Source organism: Lynx canadensis, chromosome B1 (assembly GCF_007474595.2).
Source record: "Lynx canadensis isolate LIC74 chromosome B1, mLynCan4.pri.v2, whole genome shotgun sequence".
NCBI lineage: Eukaryota > Metazoa > Chordata > Mammalia > Carnivora > Felidae > Lynx > Lynx canadensis.
In genome coordinates, this window is record NC_044306.2 from 127238754 (window position 1) to 127266006 (window position 27253).

The window sequence follows — 27253 nt, forward strand, 5'->3', positions numbered from 1 at the left end:
ATTAGTAGTAGTTACTGGACCTCTGACAATTTTTTGTTGTTGTTTGAAGGATGAGGAAAGGGGGAGGAGAAAAGAGAGTACATCAATATTTTTCAAAATTTAATCCTTCTAGATCTTTCACTTCCAATCATAATAAGTTATACACAAAATAAAGTCTAAGCAACAAAAAAAAAACCACAGACCTGTCACTACCAGTATTGTGAGAAACAAGGAAGACTTAAAAAACAATATATGTTCTCTGTGATTCTGAGAGGATTAATTTAAAAACATAAAATAAGAACAAATATAGAAAATATTTTTTTATGATTAAATGCTGTTTGAATATCCATCTGACCTACCTTTCACCTTAAAGTCAGCAGAATAGTACAAGTCACTTTGCTAACCTGGCACAGTTTAAGATAACTCCAATAAAGAAAGTCCAATTTCCTGATTCACTCAGCCAAAATAAGCAAACTTAAGTTAGTTTGATCTAATAGCAAGCTCTAGGGAACTTATCCATTTACAGCTGAAAAATCAGAACAAGAACCAGAATTTAAAGGAACTTAGAAATCACCCATGACCTCATTTTATAGTCAAGAAAATTAAGTATCAGAAGTTTAGGGACTTCCCCTAATTCATACAGTAAGTTAGTAGCAAGTTTATCTAAGTTATGCAAAGAATTATTGAAATAAAATGAAACAGTTAAAAACCTTATTCATACAATCCAACTCTAATTTAGTTACTTAATAGTTATCGGACATCAAAGCTTTAGAAAGTAATTTTCTTCTTTTGTTAGCAGAAATGTATTTTAAAAGTAATCCACTTGGACTTGGATAAAAGTATAGGCCAAATGCAATTGATATAAGGACACTACTATTTGCCTAATTTCCCCAAGAGGAAAAATAATTTCAAATAGAATTTTTCACTGTCCGGTTGTAGTACTCTTAGAATTAGTTCCAGTTGCAGGGGGAACAAAAAGAAAAAGAAACTTCTACTCCTATTCCAAAGATAAAAGACAAATTAAAATGAAATCTTCCACACCTCTATATGCATTAGATACACAGAACGCACTGAGTCAAGACTTATTTTTTTAGGATATCAAAAAGATAATATATTTGCCTTATTAAATATTCCAAAATTAGGCTAGATAGAAAAAACAGTTACAAAATAACCTTAATCATAAACAAGTATCTTTATCTTACTTTTTCTTATCTAAATCCTATTTTAGGATACTGAGGTTGGGCATAAAGAAAAGATAAATCAAATATATATACTATATATTTATTTAATAAATAGATACATATTAGTACTTCATGCAAAAAAATTTCACAAAACAAGATTCCTGGTAACTTTAATTTCAAAAACAAAAATGGCTTTTCTCTTATATTCTCCCCCTGGGGATTCTTGGGTGGAGGTGAGCAGAACTCCACAGAAGTGGCAACCATCCAGTGTTTCCAGCGCTAGAAGGAAAAGGCAGCACAGCCACTGAGGGGACTTGGGGAGAAGCTTGCTCTCTCCTCTGTCTAGCCCCTGCTTCCAATAATGAAGTCATTTCCCAAACCTTGCTGGTAGGTCTGGCCAAGCACCAAAACTCTTCAGGGCTTTCTCACAATTTTTTTTTAGGTCCAGGAAAACTTAAATTTGATTACAAACATTACAGTGACCCACAAGGCTCTACGAGTTCTGTCCCATCTCAAGCCACTTCCTGCTGCCTCTCTGATGTTACCTCTTACCAGTCTACCTTCACTCACTGTGCTCCAGGCAATCTGGCCTCCCAGGCAGGGCCATTGCACCACCTCTTTCCTCTGCCTGGGATACTCATGACCAAATATCCAATAACCTCACCGAAGCTTTCCTAACCACTCTATTTTAACTTGCAATTCCTTACCCCTGCATTCCCTATCTCCCTTACGTGCTTTGTTTGTCCCCATAACACTTATCACCATGTAATATAATACATGCTTTTACTTACTTGTTTATTGTCTATCTGCTCACTCAAAGGTCAGCACTGTAAGAGCAGAGATTTTTGTCTGTTTCGTTCACTGCATGTCCCCAGCATCTATAACAATGCTTGGCACATAGTAAAAGCTCAAAACTATTTGTGGAATAAGCAAACGATTCCCAGTTTGGGAGTTAATGCTGGTATCCATCAAATATTAATTAGAGATTAAGAACACAAAACTATTCAAGATTCTGTTAAACACAAATAGTGCAAAAACCATGGTCTTTGCTTTCAAGGAGTCTAGCTGGAGAAGCAGAACTAACATATACATGGAGTAATTAGTTAATTATATAGACAGTATTAGGTACAACTATTAACTAATTAGATTTATTTGTATGACTCATGGAATGTGCCTTGTTATTCCTGGTTATACCTAGTATATAATTAAATGCTGAATCAAATGGTAGAAACTGGTCATCGGCATTCAGACAGGAAAAAAAAATGAATGAGTTGCAAAGAAAAGACTATGGGTAGATGAAATCTGATGTGGGCTTTGTGGATGCAGAGACATGAGCTGGCATGTAGGTCGGTAGGCATCCCTGATAAAGTGAATTTCATGAGAGGGCAGCCAGGGAGGTGAAGGACAGTAAGGAACTAAATAAAATGATGGCATTCACTGATGAGTCGTGATGATCTGGGGAGGACAATCTGAGTCTAGATCATAGAGAGCCTAATCCTCTGAGCAAGAGGACTCAAGTCTAGAAGGAATCTCATAGCAAATGCTGTATCCAGACTGGGTCCTCTGGAACCCTTCTACCAACTTGGTACAGCAACTAAGGAAATGCTAATGGTTCACACCAGCCACTTTCTGTGCAAACAAGAGAAACTACTTCCTACCCCTCCCCTGCATGCACTTTGCACACACATCCACACACATACACATTTCCTCAACAACTGGTGGCCAATGTCTAACAAATGCAAGGGAAGGGAGACAAAAGCCCAATTCCCTTGCCTCAGGGCAAGACATCCTCTATAGTACGATTTTGTCCCCAAGCTCCTTCCCGGATCAAGCTAAGGCTAGATAACCCCTGAAACCACATTATTTGCTCATCTCAGTTTCCTCTTCTTCCCAATTCTGCTTTACTCACTCTGTTGTAACATTTCAAAAACCTTTCTTGATATATTACTTGTACAGGAATTCCACCTCAGGTTCTGCTTCAAGGAAAACTGGATTAAGAAAAGTCTATAAAGGGAAGTACTACATACTCACAAAGCAAAGTCCACGTTTATGAAGAAAAGAGTTACACAGCACAAATACTGTTGTAGGTCATTCAGTTTGGAAGGAGAATACAAAGCAGTCTGGCTGGTGACAGATAGAATAAAGAAGGTAAGGTGACTGGAGGCCAATTAAGGATGCTCGTGTCAGTGTGCCTAAATGGCTCAGTTGGTTAAGCATCTGACTCTGAATTTCAGCTCAGGTCAAGATCTCACCAAGATCTCTCTCTTGCGTGAGATCAAGCCCCGCATCCGGCTCTGCGCCGACAGCACAGGGCCTACTTGGGATTCTCTTTCCCTCTCTCTGCCCCTCCCTCACTTGTGTGTGTGCTCTCTCTCTCTCTCTCTCTGTCTCTCTGTCTCAAAATAAATAAAAAAACTTTTTTAGGTGGCTCAGTAGGTTAAGCATCTAACTTCGGTTCAGGTCATGATCTCACAGTTAGTGGGTTCGAGCCCGGCATCAGGCTCTGTGCTGACAGCTCAGAGCCTGGAGCCTGCTTTGGATTCTGTGTCTCCCTCTCTCTCTGCCCCTGCCTGTGCTCTGTCTCTCAAAAATAAATAAATAATAAAAAGGATGCTGTTGTCAGATTCAGAAATAAGTGGAAGGAAAACTATTTATTTGCTTTGAGAGAAGCAAGAACTTAAGAAGGGACTGGTGTATGTATAGGGAAGAATTGAAACTAACTCTTCAAAGTTTTATTTTTTCCTTGAAAGGCAAAAAAATATTTCTTCAGTAGTATATCAATGTTAAACCATAAATTCTCTTAAATGTAAATCTCTTTTCAGGTTGACACTGCCTAACACAAGAAGTATTCAAAAACTTGAGAATTACAACAAATAACAATAGGACTCTAAAATTCTCTCTCATGTTTTGGGTCCCTGAATATCCATACTCACAAATATAAAGATTATGCCACATCTCCAAATGTTTATAACAACTCGTTAAATTCATAGTTAAGTAGCTTAAGAGAATCTTTATTAAAGGTCAGTAACAGATTACTTACATTGGAAATGCATCCAAACAAGGTAACATCTGGTTTTCATCTATTCTTAGGGGACCCAGAAGTATTTTCAACAGAAAATAAGACACTGGGTCCTGGGTCATTAAATAAGAAGGAGTGTAATGTGAAAATAATTAGGCTGATATGAAAGAAGGGATACACAGCCCAGGAAAAGAACTTACACTCTACATAAACTTTCAACTTTAGAATTTGAGAAACACCCATCACCATCTCTATTTATTTTATGTAGTTAATATCTCAGACAATTTAATCTTCTTGGCTTCATGGTATCCTTTCAAAATTCATACTTAGTAAAAATGACTATAAACAAAAATGGCTACTTTTCATATAATTAGTAACAATAGTTTTGTGTTATATGTCTCAGTACCTAGAACAGAAAGGACACTACAGAAATAGAACATTTTAGCAAGGTTATTTTTTCTCATTGACTCCTTTATATGCATTAAAATATATACCTAATAGCTATTGATATTTAAATACGAATAACCTTTGACCAAATAGTCCCACTGAAATGAATTTCTCCCACCAAAAAAAAAGGGGGGGGAGGGCCGAGGGGAGGAATGGTTACATCAAAGTAAATCTGTAAGTCTAAGTTCACAAAAATTTTTCCTATTCAGTTTTAAGACCAAACTGATACTCTTCCAGACAAGTACATAAAATTTAGCCTGTGTCTAGCCTTTAAATAGTCCCAGGAGAGACTCCAAGGAAAAACGGTTCCATAGCCAAATATGTTTGGTACCACATGTTATTCCCCTCTTAAAAATTTATAATATACACAATAATTTATGGAAGCCTGAGACGTTTCAAGGAAGAAAATGGTGTCTTCCAAATTTTACAGAAATAGAGAATATGTCTGTAATCATCAAACACAAGACTTATTTAAAAGCCTCCATACCCACCTTCCCCATAAGCCTAAAGGTTCAGAGCCATCAGTCAGTCACCTTCTCCCCACTCCCCTTCACCTTCCTTCCCCTCAGCCTAATGTTATAATTCATAATAATCATAGGCAGCTTATTAAAATATAATTCTTGGTCCTTTCTGATGTTCTGATTTTGTAATTTTAGCAAGCAATCCACATGATTTCAAGGCAGCACGTCAAATGTTGAAATGCTCAAAATGCCTGATATATTATAATCAATGAGATGATTAGCTATGCTATAACTAAAGCCAGAGTAACTTTAAAAAACAAAACAGTAAGTTCAGAAAATTTGCATTTCAAATGAGTATATAAAAAAATTATTTTTCTACCCAGGAAAAAAAGGGCAAAAGACATACTAAGAAAAAGCCAAACTAGATTTTGAAATAATACCCTCTAATATACTGCCCAGAATATTAAGGCCAAGAGTTTTACACTATAATAAGAATTTTTAGCCTGTACTTTACTGAGAAATTTTAGGAAATCTTAGATTTTCTAAAACTGAATATACAATTTTTATGAATACATGAATACATGTCTTTTTATGGGGAAATAATCCAAAGCTTTCACCAATTTTTCATACTGTTCAATTATTCAATTTAAAAGCCTTTACATTTTTTAATTTATCTACTTGAAACAGTGGTAGTAGAAACTTGAGTTAATACCATGAATCAGATACACAAAAACACATTCCTCAGTATTGTTCTCTCTCTGAGGTTAAAAAAAAAAAAAAAAAATGCAAATTACCTTTGCAGAGTCATATTCAAAGAGCCTGTACAACCCTTAATCTTGTTCTGGGCTTCAAGATGAGTCATTCCATGTGCACTTATTCCATCAATGGTGAGAACCACATCGCCTATTCTTACGTTTGCCTGGGATGCTTTGCCTCCATCTTTTAGCTGTAATGAATAGATTTCATTAGGAGTGTCACTCCTTAAAAAACAGAGAATAAATGCAGATGAAAATTATACTTTTGCTTATATCAAAAGAAAAGTAGATTTATATACTTTTAGACAAATTAATAAAAAGTTATCTTGATTAACAGGCAACAAATAACTTTATTTTCTTAAATTCTTACTTGCTAAATTTTCTGAAAAAGGTTCCCTGATAATTTCTCCATTTCTTTATTGTGTAACAGTACCATGTGATTGTTACGAATGAGGAAGAGAAGTAGCCAAGCAAATGACATTTTAGCATCTGTAATGTGAATAGGGTATTTAAATTCTTTCAAAAATAATGTTTAGAACTCTTTAAACAGCTGTATTTTTGAGCACAAAGAGTAACACAGATAGCAGATTTAACGGAACAATCCTTCTTGTTGAGTCCAATTCATATCCAGTGTCTGGGGTACTGAATTCTTTTAGATCAGACCCAAATATCTTTTACACTAGATATGCTTCCTGCTCCAGGCATTTAGTAGGAGGGGAAGGAAACCAGTTGTGTCTGAGATTATCAGACTTTTTTGTGTACCACAGTCTTTAATCCCCAGTTTTTCTTCCCTTCTCTATTAAATTTTCCATGTTCACATTACTCAGTTTGATCTCCTTCCAAGTTCATATATATTTCATTGTTCCAAAAAACCAAACAAATATTAAATTGCAGTAAAATGAAAGATGATGCAATTTTAATAACTACCTAGAAACATGGAACAAATACAAATCAAAAGTAACCATTCTAATTCAAATGGCAAGCTCAGAATTCATTAAGTACAAGTAGATCACACTGAATACTGGGTTGCTGGAAGACAGGTGAGACTTGGCACAAATAAAGAAAACAACCAATATTCTCTAGATACTTAAAACTAAAAGATTTTATACAGTTTCTATTTGGACTAATGAACAAATTCTGGAAATGGATAGTGGTGATGGTCGTACAACACTGTAACTGCACTTAATGCAAATAAATTGTACACTTAAAAATGGTTTACTGTTATGATTACCACGTTTTAAAAAACTAAAAAAAAACACAACTAAATATTTTAGAGAACATTTTGCTAAAATTACTTCTTTTTAAAAAACTATAGGGGCGCCTGGGTGGCACAGTCGGTTAAGTGTCCGACTTCAGCCAGGTCACGATCTCGCGGTCTGTGAGTTCGAGCCCCGCGTCAGGCTCTGGGCTGATGGCTCGGAGCCTGGAGCCTGTTTCCGATTCTGTGTCTCCCTCTCTCTCTGCCCCACCCCCGTTCATGCTCTGTCTCTCTCTGTCCCAAAAATAAATAAAAACGTTGAAAAAAAAAAATTTAAAAAAAAACAAAAAACAAAAAAAACTATATACCTCAACAAACAAAACATGAATTGAGTGCTACAATTCACAATTTGGAAACAAAGAAATAAATACAATGGATATTTGTATGTTCAGTTAGGCTAGGTTTTGATTACTATCAGTTGTCAAACTCTTTCCTTAAAAATAATGATCAAGGCAGACCAATCTTAGTGCATGAGAACAAATGTCTGGATCTAAAATCAAGAAAACAGTAGTGAAGGTTAGATCCATCAAGGAAGGGCCCATGTCTGTGTTTCCTCAGGTGCCTGGCACACTACAGGCCTTCACAAAATACATACTGAATGAATGGATGCCACAGATTTATTACTTAACACTGGTGATGGTTTGTTTACACTGTGAAATTAGGAAAAGCTAAAATTTTACATAATTAGAAATTTATTTCATTTTAAAATACAACTATCAAGTGACCAAAATAGTTCTTGAAATTATTAAGAAAAAATACCTATGTGAGCAAAGATATATGAAATCTCACAGATACAAAGTATAAAAAAAGATTTTAAACCCTTCAAAGGGAATGTTCTCTATCACATACCCAGTATATCATGATTTTGTTTTCCTCTTTACACTAACAAAAGTAATCCTTTCACAGCTGCTGAGATATTTAAGGGTAAGAAAAATTTATACTATGTTGAACACTAAAGAAATAAAATTTCCAGAGTAACAAAACAGATCAAAATTTAACTCCTATCAAACTCATATATTATTTAAATTGTCAAATAAATTCCTTTTTGTCTACAGTTTTGGGGGGCCAGTAATATTAGTCATCTGGATTTTTGACATAAGCATCTTTTCTAAATCTCTAACCATGTTTATTATTCAATGCTCAGGTCTTCTCATCACACAATTTAAACTAAAGATCATGAAGAGCCTGAAATAATGCTGTATTTAGTGGGAAAGGCCCAGCACACAGAAACAAATTTAAGTCTTATTAAAGACGACACCTTACTGAATACTCCTATGAGCTCCATTTATCCCCAAAACCACGTCCTCAGACCATCCATTCATTAGAAAGATAAATCTTTTTTTTCTTTCTTAATTGGGTAGAATATAGTACTATAATGAATTGTTAGCAGCTAAGGAAAAACTACAAGGTCACTCATTATTTGTATAGTTCATTTTTTGTTTTTCCAAGTCTGAATAGCTTGCATTTGTTTGAAACAGTAATAACATTCTGTCATCAGTAAATCTTGTACATATTATATGACAGCCATAAGTATATGTGTATTTCATAAATGTATAATGTGTAGGAAGGAAGCAGTAGTGGGAGGCTCCTGGGTCAAGCTCAGCATAAATCAAACTAATCATAAGCAAATGCTTCTCCTTTGATCCTGAGATGCATTTTTCATTACTGTTGCATAATTTTCCATAAACTTAATTGAGGCTGTATGCTTCTTTAAACAGTGCTTTGTGGCCTCACTTAAATTGCAAGCATACATGGCTGCACATGTTGGAACTACCTCTGGGCTTCTGTTTACTGACACAGAAATGAAGGTAAACTAGGACAACTATAAGCTCTTCAAGAGAATGGTATCCTTATTGAGCCTCCCCATTAACCTAGATAAGAAAGGCTCTAATATTGATCACCTACACTTGGTCTAAAACCCCTAGGGATGCATTTTAATCTTTATCTGCAATTAGGATGACGTTTTCTCTTGAGAAGGAAGTCCAGTCTTTAGTAAACAAATGGGGAGAGGGAGGGAGGGAGAGAGAGAGAGAGAGAGAGAGAGAGAGAGAGAGAGTGTGTGTGTGTGTGTGTGTGTGTGTGTGTGTGTGTGTGTGTAAGGGAAAAAGGCACCAGGAAATACCCAGAGATAAATTTTCTTCAGTCATTTTAGAAGAGTAGCTCTTCGGGGCATCTGGGTGGCTCAGTCAGTTAATGTCTGACTATATAGATCAGGTCATGATCTCATGGTTCCTGAGTTTGAGCCCCACATCAGGCTCTAGGCCGTGGAGCCTGCTTTGGATTCTGTGTCTCCCTCTCCCTCTCTCTCTCTCTGCCCTTCCCCTGTTCTCTCTCTCTCTCTCTCTCTCTCTCTCTCTCTCTCAGAAAACAAATAAAACATTAAAAAAAAAAAAAAAAGAGTAGCTCTTCTCACTAGTGTTTTTCTGTCCTGAGAAAGAAATGATCCAGAAAAGGTAATTAGGACTATTTACTGAGCACCAACAGTAAGTAAGCAACTTTAAGAGACCCTGTACATTTTTTTTTTTTTTTTTTTACCGATTATTTATTTTTGAGACAGAGAGAGACAGAGCATGAACAGGGGAGGGGCAGAGAGAGAGGGAGACACAGAATCGGAAACAGGCTCCAGGCTCCGAGCCATCAGCCCAGAGCCCGACGCGGGGCTCGAACTCACGGACCGCGAGATCGTGACCTGGCTGAAGTCGGACGCTTAACCGACTGCGTCACCCAGGCGCCCCGAGACCCTGTACATTTTTGCCATTATCAGGCAGTTTAGTCTATATTATAGATGGAAAATGAGAGCTTCAAAGGGATTAAATTACTTGCCTGTGTCCATACAGTAAGAAAACAGTACAGAGCAGAGGCTTTGAAGTGAGGCAAACATGAGGTCATATTCATGCTCTGCCATTTCTTGATTGTGTAACATGAATTTACTAGGCCTCTCTAAGCTTCATCTATCTCTCCTTGAAATGGGGACTACATTTTCACCTGCCTCACAGAGCTCTTGAGCAGATTAAATAAAACCCCAGCATAGCACATACCTCACAATGCAAAATAAATGCTCACTACTATTATTATTATTATTATTATTATTATTATATTATTATTATTATACTATGCCACCAATTCACATAGGCTGGACACCTGCTTCAAGGACCTACAGTGTAGAGAAGACAGCTTTGCAAACTGACCAGTCAGACCTTCTGGCTTCCCCATCCCTCCGTCAATAAAGACCAAATATCCCTTCTTCACCCACTCTCTTCTTTCTGCTTCTCTAAGCCTAAAGTTTTCCTTTATTCAGCAACAGAACACGATATGCCATAGGATCAGAACCAGCTCACCATGTCCTTTCTCTGCTTACCACTATCCAATTCTGACTTTTCCAAACTCCATTCTCATAGGATGATGACCTCATATCTCTATTTCCCAGGTCAGTTAGGGGTTGCCACCATACCAAGAGGCCAAAGAATAAGAATTAAGAAGATAACAGTGGTGAAGAAGCCTTGAAATGGGGGTCAAGAAAGGACAGGAAGGAAAGAAGACAAGAGAACACACTGCAAGAGGAACAAAGGAAGGTGCCAGTACAGAGGGTAGAACAGGGAACCAAGACTATGAAAGAAAGGGTCACGAGGTATCCTAGGTTTGATCAACTAGATCCAGGCCTTGCCTCTGGGTGTGCTGTACACCCAAGTGCACATGTGTAAAATAATATTTAAATTGAACATAACATCAAAATAATAACTAATCATAGAAGATTTTACACTTTGATTTGAATAACTAAAAAAACCTAAATGACTGTTAGTAATAACTATGATTTGGAGCCAATTAACTCACAGTAATACTAATGTGTCATTAAACGTGTCGTTAACTTTACTGTACTCAAATAAAATTTATGACTAAACCTCCCCAAATTCTTAGCCTCCATGTCTGTGGTTCCAGCAGCATTTCTTCTTAAAACGTTTTAACAAAAGAGAAAAGTAGTACTGCATCTTTATAAAATTGCATTAAAAATAAACTAATATCTCAAGAGAACATGCCACTCAAACAAAAATCTCAAAACTGCACCAAGTAGAACATTTATCCACAAAGAAGTATGTTATTTGGGATTCATAAGGAGTTAGAGATACACCAGTTAGACTAACCCTTCACTGTAGTTCTTATCTCTTGAGAGCAAGCACATCACAGAAATAAAACAATCATAGAAAATTTGTAGCAAAAAACAAAATCAATGTAAACATTATAGACCTCTCATTTTCAAAAGTTAAAATCCAATATGGTAGGTATCATTTCAATAAACTTAACTGTCTAAGATTTCTCTTTAAAACGAGTATTTAATAGAGCTGCTATATTGCCCTAAGCTTCTTCATAAAGAGCAAAATGTTTAGCCATAGCAATAACTTCAACACTGTCTTAAAATTCTCTATTGAGAGAAATCCTTCCAAATCATAGGGAATTGATGCACACAAAACCTCTGCATGCTTTCCCTTGGAAATAAGCCAGCAGTTAAAAACCTCAGAAAACAGATGTCAGCAATAGAAATAACTTACTGAAATATATATGCCTAACTATATTACAGAAATCATTTTATAATATAGATAACACCATTTAATAGTCAGATGTTTACTAAGAACAATTTATGCTGATTCAGAAAATTACTTTGGTAATTATCCTATTATATTCTATGGGTAACAACCAGGAGACAGGTACCTATATGATGAGCCACAACCAACATGCAAGTTTTCAACCTCTGCCTACTTTCAACAAATATGGAATGCTTGGAAATATATGACCCTAACACCATGGGTATGACAAGAATGCCCTCAGATTTATTAAATGTAAAAAAGGAATACATAAATATGACAGTTATAGAAAGAAACACTACCAGAAATTTCCCATGTCCAAAAACCATGGGAACTAAACCATGGGAAAATAAAAGATGTTATTTTTCTAACAGTGCTGTTACCAAAATTTGAATATACAAATAAAATTATATCAATCTAACCAACAAGATTTTCTTGAGGCAGAGGAAAGCACAGAGGAAAGCCTTATTTTGAAAAAACACTTAGGTAATGGGCAATTAAAGTGTATTTTCTAGTACCTACCGTAAGATAACAAATTTGAATCCAGACATACAAGCCTCTGGTTCAAAGTCTGTAGGTGTTTATCTCCCACATACTTCCCAGAATACCATGGATGTGACTTTCTGCACTGCCACCCTCCTCCCACCCCTCCCCCTCCAAGAAACACATAAGAATGTATGAGCATTACACCAAAAAACAGAACTCACAGAACTTGTTTTCCTGCTGAACAATGAGTGCCACCCAATCGTCACCAAATATCACAAATAAACAGAAATGGTGGGAGTTTTTAGCCAGTAAAGTGAGAAGTAAAGAATATTTGAGAAGTGCTGAATCTGCTTTTCAAACATATCCTTCAAGCCACTTTTTAAATCCCAACGTATTTCCTGTCACTCTAGTACTTAACTAATCCACCTTACAATACTACGCTCAGCGCTGAAAGCTGTGCTGTCTTGCATGATCTATCTATTGCTTCTATAGTGGTGGCACCTCAACCAGCCTGTATATGTTACTCAACTACAGAGAAAAAGATAATCTCTGACCTGGATGTCTAATGTGAACATGCCCCTTCACTATTTGAGGCTACTCTGGATTCATTTTAATACTCTCTTCTGTGAAATAAAATGATTTCGCTTTTTGTATGTTAGAATGACGAGATAAAACAATCACTGAGGTCTCTCTCTGAGTAAATTTGTGAACTCCTGCCTGACCCATGTGAGTGGTGGTTACTCTAACTATGGGCCTTATTTTCTGGCTTATGAGTCAAACTGTCATCAGTTTTACCCAAAAGTCTGAGAATACACCTTATATGGTAGCAATAAAGCAAATACCTTAAAGTGTGTGTCATTGTGCCTCACAAAACCAAAGGGAAATCAGAGGGTGATTATGCTTTCTCTTTCTTTATGTAGTCACTGAGCTACCTAGTTCAAACACAGGGCTTCTGTTAAGACTGTTTGTTCCAGCAGTCTAAATCTCTTTTCCATAATGAATCCTTCTTTATTAAAGTAACATCTTTATTCTTCTTGACCAGCATCCTAATAAAATAGAAACATGCCTTCCCTGTTTTTTTATTTTTTTATTTTTTAACATTTACTTATTTTTGAGAGACTGAGAGAGACAGAAAATGAGCAGGGGAGGGGGAGAGAAAGAGAGGGAGACACAGAATCCAAAGCAGGCTCCAGGTTCTGAGCTGTCAGCACAGAGCCCGACACGGGGCTCAAACTCACGAACTGCGAAACGATGACCTGAGCCAAAGTCAGATGCTCAACCAAATGAGCCACCCAGACGCCCCGAAACATGCCTTCGTATACTGTAAATCACTATTAACACACCACATAACACTTTCATTTTATAGTTAATCCATATAGGTTTACATCCAAAGACTTAAGGTACTCTGTACTTAATGTGTGAATATAATTCTACCAGAATGTGAAAAGCATGGTGGTTTATAAAAAAAGAATGCATATACAAACATCTCTAAATCAAACAAATTTGTTAATTACAGATATTTGTGTTTTTATGTAGTCTACTTTATAATGATAAGGAAAATGATAATAAATGTTGCAGATAACTATAAAATTTAAAAATGAATTGGTCAACTCTAGTTTACCTAAGAACAGATTAACACTGTAATACACACAGTTTCAACCCTCCCTCCTTATCAGGTTCTGGTCAAAGATGAGATGAATCCCCTGCAACTGTGTGCAAATTATGTGCAAGTATGCATGCATTTTCCATTGAGTCAGTCCGTAGCTTTCCCCAAATTCTCAAAGGCATCTATGACCAAAAAAATGTTAAGAATGAATGATTTAATGAAACCTTAGAACAGTGTTTCTCAAAGTGTGGTTCCTAAACTACCAGTAGCAGCATACTTTCATGACACAAGGAAAAAATTCACTAGTCCTTTGAAAATCACAATCTAAAGTTCTTTTTAAAAAAAAAGTTTATTTATTTTGAGACAGAGAGAGAGAGAGAAAGAGAGAGAAAGAGAGAGAGTGTGCATGAGAGCAGGACACAGGCACAGAGAGAGGGAGAGAGAGAATCCCAAGCAGGCTCCGTGTTGTCAACTCTCATAAACCGTGAGATCATAACCTGAGTCGAAATCAGAGTCAGACGCTTAACTGACTGAGCCACCCAGGCGCCCCAAAAATGTTTCAAAACAAGAAATCCATTAGCATCAAGAAAATTTAAGAACTCAAAGCAGGGTTAATATTTATTTAATGTGGTACAAAATCATGACTTCACATCCTAATGGAAGGTAACTGTTAAAATCACTAACATTTAATAAGGGCCTATTCCAGTAAGACACTACATTTGATACTGAATTCAGAAAAACGATATAAAGAACTGATATCGTCCTCTCCCTTATCTACTATTTAACTTTCACATGTGTATGTAGCTCTCCATAAAGCAATGCTCCTCAAACTATCTGCGGTGAAAGACACTGTGAGGAAAGTTTTCCCCCGTCTGCCTTATACCAATTCTTCTGTAATCTTTAATAAAGACAAATTACTGGAAAACAAAATTTAAAGAATATACAAAATATAAGACCAAATTTCTTATCATCAGATTCAACAGACATAAAATTACTCTGTCAAACTACAAAAGTTTCTAGATACCTATTCATTTCTGTCCTTATTTCATCTCAAACTCTAACCAACAGTTTGCTGGGCTGCAGACCAGAAGGATGTTTCTTCTAAGCAATGACTATGCCTTTTATGTCTCTATAGGTCTATCGTACATGGACTTAAAATTAAGACAGACTAGGGGCAACTGGGTCGCTCAGTTAGTTAAGCGTACGACTCTTGGTTTCAACTCAGGTCATGATCTCACTGTACATGGGTTCAAGCCCCATACTGTCAGCATGGAACCCACTTGGGATTCTCTCTCTCCTCTCTCTCTCTCTGTCCCTCCCCTTCTCGCAGGGCATGCGTGCATGTGCATGCGTGTGTGCTGTCTCTCAAAATTAATTAAAAAAAAACACAATAAACATTTAATGAATTACCAAAACAGGCTATTGTTTAGTAAGTTAACTGATTTCCAATTTCCTTTGTTCTTATGTTTAACATAAAGTGATGAAAGTATTATACATTTATTATGGCATACTCAACTGATATTTTCTTCAGGAACTGTTTTTAAAGAGATATGCACATTTAATTTTTTGATCTATGATACTAAAATGCCAGCAAGAATATTTGCAACCATTTATAATTCTACAAACCGTGCATGAAAAGTGCTATCCCACACTCTTGCAACTCCTAGTATTACAAAAGAAACTTGAGGGTAATTCTAACTCTAACACTAACAAATCCTATGACCTTGGGCAAATCATTCACATGTCTGGCCTCATTCTGCCCAGCTCTATAAGAGAACTGGACCAAATGTTCTAGGGTCCCTTTTAACTCTAAACCATAATAAATATTTATACAGACTACCATCTCTCATTAGTCTAAAAAGTCATTATAATTAGTATCCATTACTCACTCTGGCATTAAAATAACTTTTGTACTCTTCACTAATAACTTTATATATATTATTTTTATTTCTCTATTATAAAACATTAAAATGACAAACATGACTACTTTTCAAAAACTTAAAACTGTATCAACATTAGAAATCCAAAAGGCTAAGTTTCAGAGCTAACTAGGAGAGAAGAGAATCTAGCTTATCTTCATTTTCAGATCCCAAATGATTTTTTTCTTCTAGGATGAATATTAATTCTATTATATATTTAATTCTAAGGGACAAGAATCTTCCTACTGGTAGTAGCTGAGCTTTCTGGCATTTAATGCTGAATTATGCATTCATTTGTTCATATACATTCACTAAATGATTACATATGGACCAGATGCTAATGACTATAAGAATGAATTATTAGGCTAATGGGGAAAGCAAATATTCATTTATTCCATCATTTAAGAAATACTTGTCAAGTGTCAATTATGTGCCCAGTTGTTCTAGGGATAGTGATACAACAACGAACAGAATGAGGTCCTTGCCTTCATGGAGCTTAAATTCAGCCAGGGGGAAAGAGACAATCAACAAATAAACATGAAGATAAATAAAATATCAAAAATAAGTATTAAAGAAGAAAAATAAAGAAGAGAAAGAGGACAAAAAGCATCAGGAGACGCTCTTTTATGGTAAAGTAGTCAGAGGAGACTTCCTGGGGTGGTGACATCTGAACAGAAACCAGAATGAAGAGAAAGCGCCATGAATAGATCTAGAGGGAATGCACTCTAGGGAGCAAGACAAGTAAAAGTAAAGGATACTCTGGGACACTAGAGAGTAATAAATGTATAAAAGTTATCAACATAAATACTGGAATGACTAATATACCTAAATGAAATGAAGAAGGTTTGTCAGGGATATTGACAATTGTCCTGAATGTTAAAATAGAAGTTGGAATTTGCAGAAATAAAATGGGAGCGGTGTTATGTGTTCTGGGCAAAAATAAAAAGCATGTGAAACACATGATGATATAAAAAGTACTACCATTTCCAAGGTATGGCAAGTAGTTAAGGGTGTCTACATTCTAGGGAGAAAGTGACACGGAAACTAAGAGCCCAGGCTGGCTAGGCTGCCAAAAGCCATACAATAATGGGCACAGTATACGGCAGTAAGTAACTTATGAAGAATGTGAATTTACCTCTTGCAGGGTTTTTTTTTGTTTGTTTTTTTGGTGTTTTTTTTTTTGTTTGTTTGTTTTATTTTGTTTTTGAGAGAGAAAGACAGAGTGGGGGGTTGGGAGGATGGGGCAGAGGGAGAGAAACAGAGAGAATCTTAAGAGAAACAGAGAGGCACAGAGCCTGACATGGGGCTCGATTCCACGACTGTGAGACCATGACCTGAGCAGAAATCAAGAGTCAGATGCTCTACCAACTCCACTACCCAGGCACCAAGAATCTAAATTTACAAGCTGCTTCCACATCAACTAGTGTGGTCTCCTTAAAAATGCCATTGCTCAGAAAGGACTGCTTACATATGCAACTATCACTCCCAGATGCCATACTGTTTCTAAGAAATCCACGCTTGTCAACTCCTTGTTCCTTTCAGTGCTTCTTGATTGTGCACTTGTCCCTCATCCTGTGAAGATGGGCACGTCTTCATTCCATTCCTGTCTCAGGAAGTGTGGTCTCAGCTTCCTTTGTGTATCTGTAGCCCTCCAGAACCAAGACCTGTCAACACTTAGATGAAAGGAGTTAACGTTTCCTTTTATGGGACTATTTTATTCATTCTGCTTACAATTTGTTGAGAAAAAAGTCCTAAGGATATTTTTCCTTCCAGTTCTTTTTGTATAGGTCAGAACTACCACCAGTACCCCCTAGTAGGTCTCCTGTGCCTTCTCTTGCGGTTCCATGTTTATTTTTCTAACCCAATAAGCTTGCCTGCACAGTTGGCTTTTATCAAGATAGCACAAATGTTGGTAGATCACTTCTAGCACTCTGGTCTTTAGTCACAAAACATCGATTTACTTTAAATGTTTCACCTCCTCCACAGAAAGCAAACACACAACCACAAAGAACAGCTAGAAATGGAAAGGAAATGTTCTTAGGTCAATGCCACTATTTTTTTTTTTTTCCTTTTTTAAACTAAGAGTAAAACAGACTGGATCAACACTGAATGACTCTTGTTCCGGTGCAGTTGGTGCACCATATGTTTCTGAGCTTTGGGTGACACTGGATTTGGCAAGGGACAGGCTGCTGATAGAGTTAAGGAAAGTTCATTAAGGAATGTCACTGCTCACAGTTGTGTAAAGTCTACTCAGGGGTGGGAGTGAGGGAATGGAGGGGGTAAGATTTTGGTATGCCTGATAGAATATGCCTGAAGCATACTGTCTGCTGTTTCATCTTCACCCTGTTTCCTACTTTAATAAATCAAACCACCTCTTTCCTCAGAGTAAGGGCCCAGGGATCACATTAAAGCCATGTTGTTAAAGAAAACAAGAATTTATTAACAGAAGTCACACGTAAATCTAGTAGGATCTATGTGACACTTTTCTTGTATACATCACTACCAAATGTTGGTCATTACTGAATGAGAGATTAATGTACTTAAAAGTCTTTGGTTATGTTAGAGTAGTTGACATGGGTTCCATTCCTTCAGCAAACCGTTAATGAGTATATAAAATACACCAGTGCATAAGGAACGCCGTGCGTGTGTGTGTGTGTGTGTGTGTGTGTGTGGTAGGGTAGGAAAAGGGAGGTAACACACAGTTATACTTTTTAATTGTTAAAAGTATGTAAAATTAACAGATAACATTTACAACACTAACTACCGTCTCTTTACAAAATCTTCTATTTCTATATGTAAAATGACAAAAGATCAGATAACAACAAATGCTGTATTTGCTCTTCTATCTCACAGGTTAACATTTTGCCTTTTACCATCACTTCCATACACACAACGTCTATTCAAAAGTTAAACATTAAGAATACATTTCCAGGAAAATCTATCAACCACCTGGCTAGCTTAGTTATTATTCTGTGCTCGCAATCATTATAAGCCATTTCTTCAACTTCCAAGCAATATTAGAATATCATTTCAGTTAGAAAACTTTTATTCCAGGAACAAAAGCCTCTAACTAGTCCATGAGTTCTCCAGCTACTCTGTTCAACACAGACATAACCTAGAGACCAACTTGCTCAGATGTAATATCTATAGGTCAGAAACACTGAGGTAAGAAACACATTCCTTACAACATATTCTTTAATCACAGGCACACTCCATGGACTAAACATTGTTCTGGCACAAAACCAATGGAATAGAAACATACATTTTTACTGAGAATTCTCTGAAGAGTTATAGCAAGTTTCAGGTGTAAAGATTTTTTTCAAATAAATGTTATTTTTGTTTTGTTGCATTTTATTTTGTTTGGATAGAGGAAGAAGGGACACTAGGCATTTTGCTCTCCCTAAGTGATATGCAAACCAAAAACTCCTTGAAGCAATGCAAAAGATAAAAAACAAAAAACTGGCAGATATTACCCACCTTTAATTAAAATGGATTTTTTAGTATATTTATTCTCTTCACTCCCAAATCTAGAACTATATTTCATGAGGGGTGCCTGGGTGGCTCCACCGGTTGAGCTTCCTACTTGAGCTCAGGTCATGATCTCACAATTCATGAGTTCAAGCCCGCATCAGGCTCTGTGCTGACTACTCAGAGCCTGGAGCCTGCTTTGGATTCTGTGTCTCCCTTTCTCTGCCCCCCCCCCCCCCGCCCCGCTCATGCTGTTTCTGCCTCTCTCTCAAAAAATAAATAAACATTAAAACAGTTTTTAAGTAAATAAATAAAACCATATTTCATGAAATCTCCTTTCTTAATTTTCACTTGATAATTACTACACAATCATAAAAAACCATTAACACAAGCTCTATTTTTTGAAGTTGATTCAATATTTGTTTCAAGCAACATTTTTTTGTAATTTAAATTTTAGTTAACGTACTGTGCAGTATTGGTTTCAGGAGTAGACTTCAGTGATTCATCACTTACATACAACACCCAGCGCTCATCACAGCAAGTTCCCATCACCCATCTAGCCCATCTTCCATCCCCCTACCTCCATCAACCCTCAGTCTGTCCTCTAGCATTAAGAGTCTCTTGTGGTTTGTTTCCTTCTCTCCTCTTTCCCCTTCTCCACCCCTCTTCCTATAAGTTCATCTGGCACCTTTTTACAGACTTAAGAGGTATGTATATCAATTTTTAAATGCGAAAAAACAGGGTATAAAAGAGAGGACTATGCTGGGCTGTGGAAAAAGGATTTAAAAGCTATTAACTTGAAGATACATAAAATATACAGTGACAAATCTACAACCCAGTATTTAGATTCAGAAGCAAAAAACAAAACAAAACAAAACAAACAAAGAGAAATTCAAATTGAATAATAATCTTTCGGCTTGACAAGGAGCCCACAAAAACAAAATCAGAGTAGTGCGCCTAGCTGGCTCAGTCAGAGGAACATGCAACTTTTGATGTCAGGCTCATGAGCTCAAGCTCTACATTCGGTGTAGAGATTACTTAAATAAACAAAACTTAAAAACTAAATTAAAAAATTAAACTGGGGCGCCTGGGTGGCTCAGTCAGTTAAGTGTCTGACTTCGGCTCAGGTCATGATCTTGTAGTTCATGAGTTCGAGTCCCATGTTGGGCTCTGTGCTGACAGCTCAGAGCCTGGAGCCTGCTTCAGATTCTGTGTCTCGCTCTCTCTGTGCCCCTCCTCGGCTCACACTCTGTCTCTCTCTCTCTCAAAAATAAATAAAAACATTTTAAAAACGTAATTAAATTAAAAAAATAAAACCAAGGAGATTTTAGAAGGCCATGTCATCCTTATAAGTCAATAGTGTGACAGTCTGTTGGGTTTTTTATCTTTTTTTAATAAATGTTTATTCATTTTGGGGAGAGAAAGCTTGAGGGGGGAAGGGTCTGAGAGAGGGGGGACAGAGAATCTGAAGTGGGCTCTACACCAGTGAGCCCAATGCAGTGCTTGAACTCACAACAGTTAGATCATGTCCTGAGCCAAATTCAAATGCTCAACCAACTGAGCCACCCAGGCACCCCCTTAAATTATTTTTAAGTAGCACTATAGTCTTAGGCTGCACTTAAAACAAAACAAAACAAACAAAAAAAGCACTATTCACATTAGGAAAAGTGTTAGTTCCGCTGTATTCTATATGTTTAGGTCATATCAGGAATATTATGTGTAATTCAGTACCAGAAAAACAACCACAATTAGAACAGTGAAAGACCCAAAAGGTATATCATACAAGGAATTACTAATTAAAAATAGATGGTGTTGAAAAGACAGTATATAATTACTGTGTTTTACAAAGCAGTGATTCCCACACTTGGCTGATCAAAATCTTGCGGGGAACTTTTTATGTAAGTACAGACTATGGAGACTCATTACAAGAGATTCTGATTTAGAAAGCTTAGAGAGGACCCAGGAATCTAATAATCCTCTGAGCAGGAACTAGGGCCCTTGGGTACAAGTTCAAGAAAGAAAGATTTCTTTTCTCAGAACAGTTAAGAACTTGAAAACATTCAGAACATTCCAGAAACAAAATGTTTTCCTTGCAAAGTAATGAGATTCCTACTTCTGGGTATGTCTAAGCAGAAGGCAGGCAGCCATGTGCCATGGGCACTATATAGGATATATGAATCTGAAAATGAAAAAGAGTAAAGTATTCAATAAATTATTGGTGAGTAAACAATCAGACACAAGAATATCATTCATTACACAATTTTAGTTACACATAGTAAATGGTCTTTCTCAATGAAAATAATACCATGAAGTTCTGATTTTCATTACATATCATAGTTAGTTCAATCAGACTACAAATATTTTTGCTTTACTTAGGTAAATGCCATAAAATGAAATATGAGTTTCAATCTAGCTAGAGTTCAGAGAACCTAGATTTTTATTATTTTATCATTAATAAATAATAAACACACTAAACTTTCTGTTAAACTGTGATGATACTGGTAAATGGAAGAAATAAGACAGAAGGAGGACTCTTAGGCCAGATAGAATTCTTATTCAGGGTACTGTAAATCACCTCCACATAGGATATTTAAATTTTCCCATAAAAATGTAACAGTAATCACTCCAAACAGGAATAAAAAGATGCTGTGTGAGCTAACTAAACACAGTCAATTTCCCTATCATTCTGCATTTACTATATAAAACTTTCAGGTTAAATAATTTAACGTTATATCAAGTTATCACAACCTGCTGTTTAATAGTAACAGAAACAAGCAAAATAGAGTGAGAATATAAAAGTGTAGAATTCCAAGTGATCCGGAGTTAGATGCTCAAATGACTTCTCTTGAGTGTTTGAAAGATAAAAAGCCAGTCTCAGGTATCAAAGGTGGTACACATAATCAGATGTTTGGGCCTTTTGAAACAGGACTACATCGAACGTTGGGTGGTTTAACTGGTAACCAAAGAATTCCTTCTGGTGGCCAAGTGACAGATACAAACAGCTAGGAGGAAAAAGCCGGCATAACTCTAAAATAAATTCACATATGACCTGGACAATGTTAGAGCTATTCTTGTACCAATGTGAAGGTGCAGCATCAAAAAACAGCTTCCTCCTAAGTGATAAGCTATTATAAAACTATTATTTTGGGAGAGGTGGGCGAAAAATACCCATATTACTCAATTTAAACTTCCACTGGCTTAAGAGAGGTTAAGGAATCTTTTGCAGTAAGGAATTTTTGTAGTAATAATTTAAATACAGAATTAACACGGAAGAAAGTTATTTGCAAAACTAATTACGTCCATCACTGAACTCATCTGTCCTGAGCTCCTACAAGCTGTTTAAGGGGAAAAAGTGGTGGGGTGGGGAAGCAGTTTGGACTATATAATCCAAGGTGTCTTGCCACTATAACATTAATCTTTCCATGCCCCTTTTGTGACTAATGGTTCCATGGAGATATGGGAAATCATTTAAGAAACATGCAACATCTACCATTTCCAATCAGTCATTATTACAAACTTGTTTGCTGATTTAAAAAACAACAACACTTTCAAAATGGCAAACTAGAAAGGAAGAAACCTCATCATGTGCCCATCCTATGAAATATCTGGTTAGTACCTACACCAGTGGCAACATCCATAAATATCTATTTCAGTCCACTACCCGGTGCAGGCTTGATGCTAATAGTAAAGAGGAAGAAAGGACAAATAACATTGGAGAGTTAGATGTTTTACATGTATTAACTCACTTAACCTCACGAAAATGCTGCAGGGTAAGTACTAGCATTGCTAATTTATCAGTGAGGAAAGTAAGGCACAGGCCGCTTCAGCTACTAGTCTAAGGTCACAAAGCTAGGAGGTCACAGCACTGAGACTGGGACACAGATAGTGTGATTCCAAAGTCCATCTTGTGACCACCAGCTGAGCTGCCCTCCCACCGCACGTCTCTGCCACTCTCCCTCCAGAGATAATACATTTCACTCTCCAGCCAAACGCACATGTTTTATTCTTGAACAGTTTACTCCCTAAATTTCATCTATCTTTCCTCCTACTTAGATAAACAAGGCTGGCTAAAGCAGGAAGGAAATCACTCGCCTTGAAAACTTTAAATTGCCGCCCTAATTAACTCTCACTAAGCCTCATCCACCTTCCAGGAGAAACACACATATCCAAGTATCACATTAATTAAAAAAAAAAAAAAAATCCTCAAACTTTCTAACCATCCAGACCAAAAAGAAAAAGAGAAAGCAGAGGGAGAAGAGGGAGGAGGAAGGAGAAAAAGGGAAAAGGAATTGGAGGAAGGAAGGGAAAGTGGCACAGGACAGAACCCCCTCACATCTCCTTTCTTCATTTTAAAATCCCTGCAGTTCTCCTACTGAATTAGTTTTATCCAAAATCCAACTCCTAGGCTCCTCTGGGGAGAAAAGATGTCACCCTCCGCAGTTTCCACCTTCCAAGATCAGATATTTTACCCTCTTTCCTCCCAACATTTTTACTTTGGTGGGAGGATCTTCCCTGGCACATCCCTGATGAATGAGGTATGGAAGCCCCTCTCTGGGGAGACTAGTGAGAGAAGAAAAAGACCAGTTCAAATAGGACTGATCAATGAAATAACCAAGAGCACAGTTGCTCAAAGGGTCTGTGAATGTGAAGACCTGCTCTTTAAATCTCCAATCTGTTTCAGGGTAACACTTTTAACAAAAATACATCAAAAAAGTTATCAGAAAATTAATTCTAAAAGTATATAAAATATAAGCAACAATTTTTTTTAATATTTATTTATGAGAGAGAGAGAGAGAGAGAGAAAGAAGGGGAGAGGCAGAGAGACAGGGGGGCAGAGGATCTGAAGCAGGCTCCATGCTGTCAGCTCAGAGCCTGATGCAGGGCTTCAACTCACAAACAGTGAGATCATGACCTGGGCCTAAGTCAGACAACCAACCTACTGAGCTACCCAGGCGCCCCAAGACAACAATTTTTATTATTACATTCAACAGACTGGAAATTACTGGGTCGAACTGATGTTAACAACTTCTAAACACTTTCCATTTCTAACTTATGCTATCACAAACTGACGGCTCTATGGACAACACTTTGAATAACGCTGTTATTAGAACATCAAACACCACTTTATGTGTCCTAAATATCATACTTGAAAGAGCTACAAAAACTTTTAGAAATTTAGAAAAAATATTTTTTTTCTAAGTGTCAACAGGGATTACCAGAAGGGATAGGACAAAGTGATTACGGATGACTTTTAAACTTTCCTTCTTATACTCTGTATTTTAAAAATTAGTAGAATGGGGGGCACCTGCATGGCTCAGTCGGTTAAGTGTCCGACTTTGGCTCAGATCATGATCTCACAGTTCGTGAGTTCAAGCCCTGAATCGGGCTCTGTGCTGACAGCTCAGAGCCTGGAGCTTGCTTCAGATTCTGTGTCTCCCTCTCTCTCTGCCCCTGCCCTGCTCACACTCTGTCTCTGTCGCTGAAAAAGTGAATAAATGTTAATTTTTTTTTAATTAGTAGGATGAATTTAAAAAATATTTATCATTTCAATTGCTGTAACTTATGATATATAAATGCATGAATACTCAAATACATCTTTTCTGCCTTTTTTTTACACTTTCTTATATTCTCCTTCCTTTCTTTACACAGCTTTCAATTCCCCAGCGTAAAAAATAAAAAATGTATGCACAACTAATGTAAAATTTCCTGAGGATGGATATTATGGGTATTGATCCCCTAGTCTGGAAGATATATCAAAATGCTTACTGTGTTTACACATGTCCCTTTGGCTAAAAATTGATGTCAGAATTCAAGGATGTTAATAAAATTCACAACTTTTCTAATACTATTAGAAGGTTTAGATGCTCTGAAAGAAGCTGCTTTTGCTGTTAGGCACAGTGACTTTTTCAGAAAAAAAATTTAACTTTGAGTTATTTAGGTATGAACAGTCACCACTGTCAAAGTAATAATCATTTTTTTTTTAATTTTTTTTTTCAACGTTTTTTATTTATTTTGGGGACAGAGAGAGACAGAGCATGAACGGGGGAGAGGCAGAGAGAGAGGGAGACACAGAATCGGAAACAGGCTCCAGGCTCCGAGCCATCAGCCCAGAGCCCGACGCGGGGCTCGAACTCACGGACCGCGAGATCGTGACCTGGCTGATGTCGGACGCTTAACCGACTGCGCCACCCAGGCGCCCCAGTAATAATCATTTTTTAAAAATCCCCTGCCATGTACAAAGCTTTTATATTAAAAGAGTTTGCCCCACAAAGAAAATATACAGTTATGAAAAGCATATAAACATTATTTTTCACCTATCAAAGAACTAAACTATAAATGTGATAACTGCTGCTGCCAGAGTGTGGGGAAATAGGCGCTTTCATACATTACTGGTGGGCAATCTGGCAATGTATATTAAAATTACAAATGTGTCTCACTGTATTCAATGGAATACTACTCGGCAATGAGAATGAATGAAATCCTGCCATTTGCAGCAGTGGATGAACTGGAGGGTATTATGCCGAGTGAAATTAAGTCAGGTAGAGAAAGACAGATACCATATGTTTTCACTCATATGTGGATCTTGAGAAACTTAACAGAAGACCATGGGGGAGAGAAAGGGGGGAAAAAAAAAGTTAGAGGGAAGGAGGCAAACCATAAGAGACTCTTAAATACTGAGAACAAACTGAGGGTTGATGGGGGTGGGGGAGGGGGAAAGTGGGTGATGGGCATTGAGGAAGGCACCTGTTGGGATGAGCACTGGGTGTTGTATGGAAACCAATCTGACAATAAATTATATTTTTAAAAAATTACAAATGTATATATGTTTTTTGATGCAGCAAGTCTACCTCTGGAAATTGTCCTACAAGTATCTTCACACATGAGTAAAATCATGTACAAGCGGTTCTGGTGCAGTATAACATGTGCTCCAAAAAAACTCTGTGCTATGCAAAATCATGCCATAAGAACTTCATGGAAAAAAAAATATGGTTTATGGAGAAAATATGGCTTAAGGGAGAAATAGGATTAAGGGCACAGCACTCTAGGATTTTACCTTGAAAGAGATCAGAAGTTTGCTAGAAATGGGCTATAGCCCTATGAGTTGGTTATTGAGACATGAGAGAAAGGGTTATCTGAAATCGAAAATTAGGTTATAACACCAGATGTGGATGGAGGTAGCTCATAACACATTCAATGAATTAAGGAAATGTTTACAGTATGTGTGTTTTGCGTATTCTTAAGCAGCTCACTTCAACTGGGTCCTGTTTTCTATGTTCTCCTGGTTTTTCTCCCAGACTAAATCACACATAAGCAAATGCAGAATTCACTTTATGTTCAAATTGTTCCCTGACATATCAACAGTGTTGGAACAAATTCACGTATTCAGAACAAACATAATAACAGAACTGACTGTATGTACCACTGTTGGTAAAAGTAAGTTATGAGAGATCTAAACATCGAAATTCTCTGTAATTATAAAACAAACAAACAAACAAAAACCCAGGAATTATCTGTCAATTATACCTCAATAAAGCTGAAAACAATAAACAAGCTTCTAAGTAATGACAAGGCAAGATCTATAGATAAGCACAGATTAAGTTACCAAAAACAAGCAAGGCAGAGAAGAGTAGGCACAAAATGCTGCGATTTGTATAGGAAAAGGGGAAAAATAAACACAAATTCACAGCTGTCTCTCTACATGCATAAAAAGGATATTCAAATAATTATTAACCATGGTCACTGATACAGAGGCTGGGCACATAGAAGACACAGGTAAAAGGTTACTCATTTGAAACTGAACACATAGCATACCAAGTAACATAGAGATTACTTACTCTACATGTTTGTTACAGTTTCTTACCTGAACCTTAGGACTTGCAATGTATGACTTAATCACTAGATAAATAAAATTAATGAATTAAAGTTTAAGTTTACTCTCAAGAAAGGGAAAGAGAAAATATACTTTTTTTTCTTCCATTTTATATTTCAACTCCTATAACTGAATAAAGAGCTGTGGTCATACCAGGAAAAAAAGAGAATTATTTACATGCCTCCTGACCATAATAAATGTCTTCTACAGAGAAGGACACACTTTTT

The 27253-nt window shown here is 36.8% G+C and overlaps 1 protein-coding gene across 5 annotated transcripts in view; it reads right to left on the minus strand.

Moving 5' to 3' along the window:
• Nucleotides 1-27253, minus strand: part of PDLIM5 (PDZ and LIM domain 5) — a 223228-nt gene that overhangs the window by 148326 nt on the left and 47649 nt on the right. For all 5 annotated transcript variants that reach the window (XM_032592935.1, XM_030313420.1, XM_030313417.1 and 2 more), the window contains exon 3: nucleotides 5882-6033. In XM_032592935.1, coding sequence (XP_032448826.1) covers nucleotides 5882-6033 — 152 coding nt within the window. The remainder of the gene's footprint in view (nucleotides 1-5881; nucleotides 6034-27253) is intronic.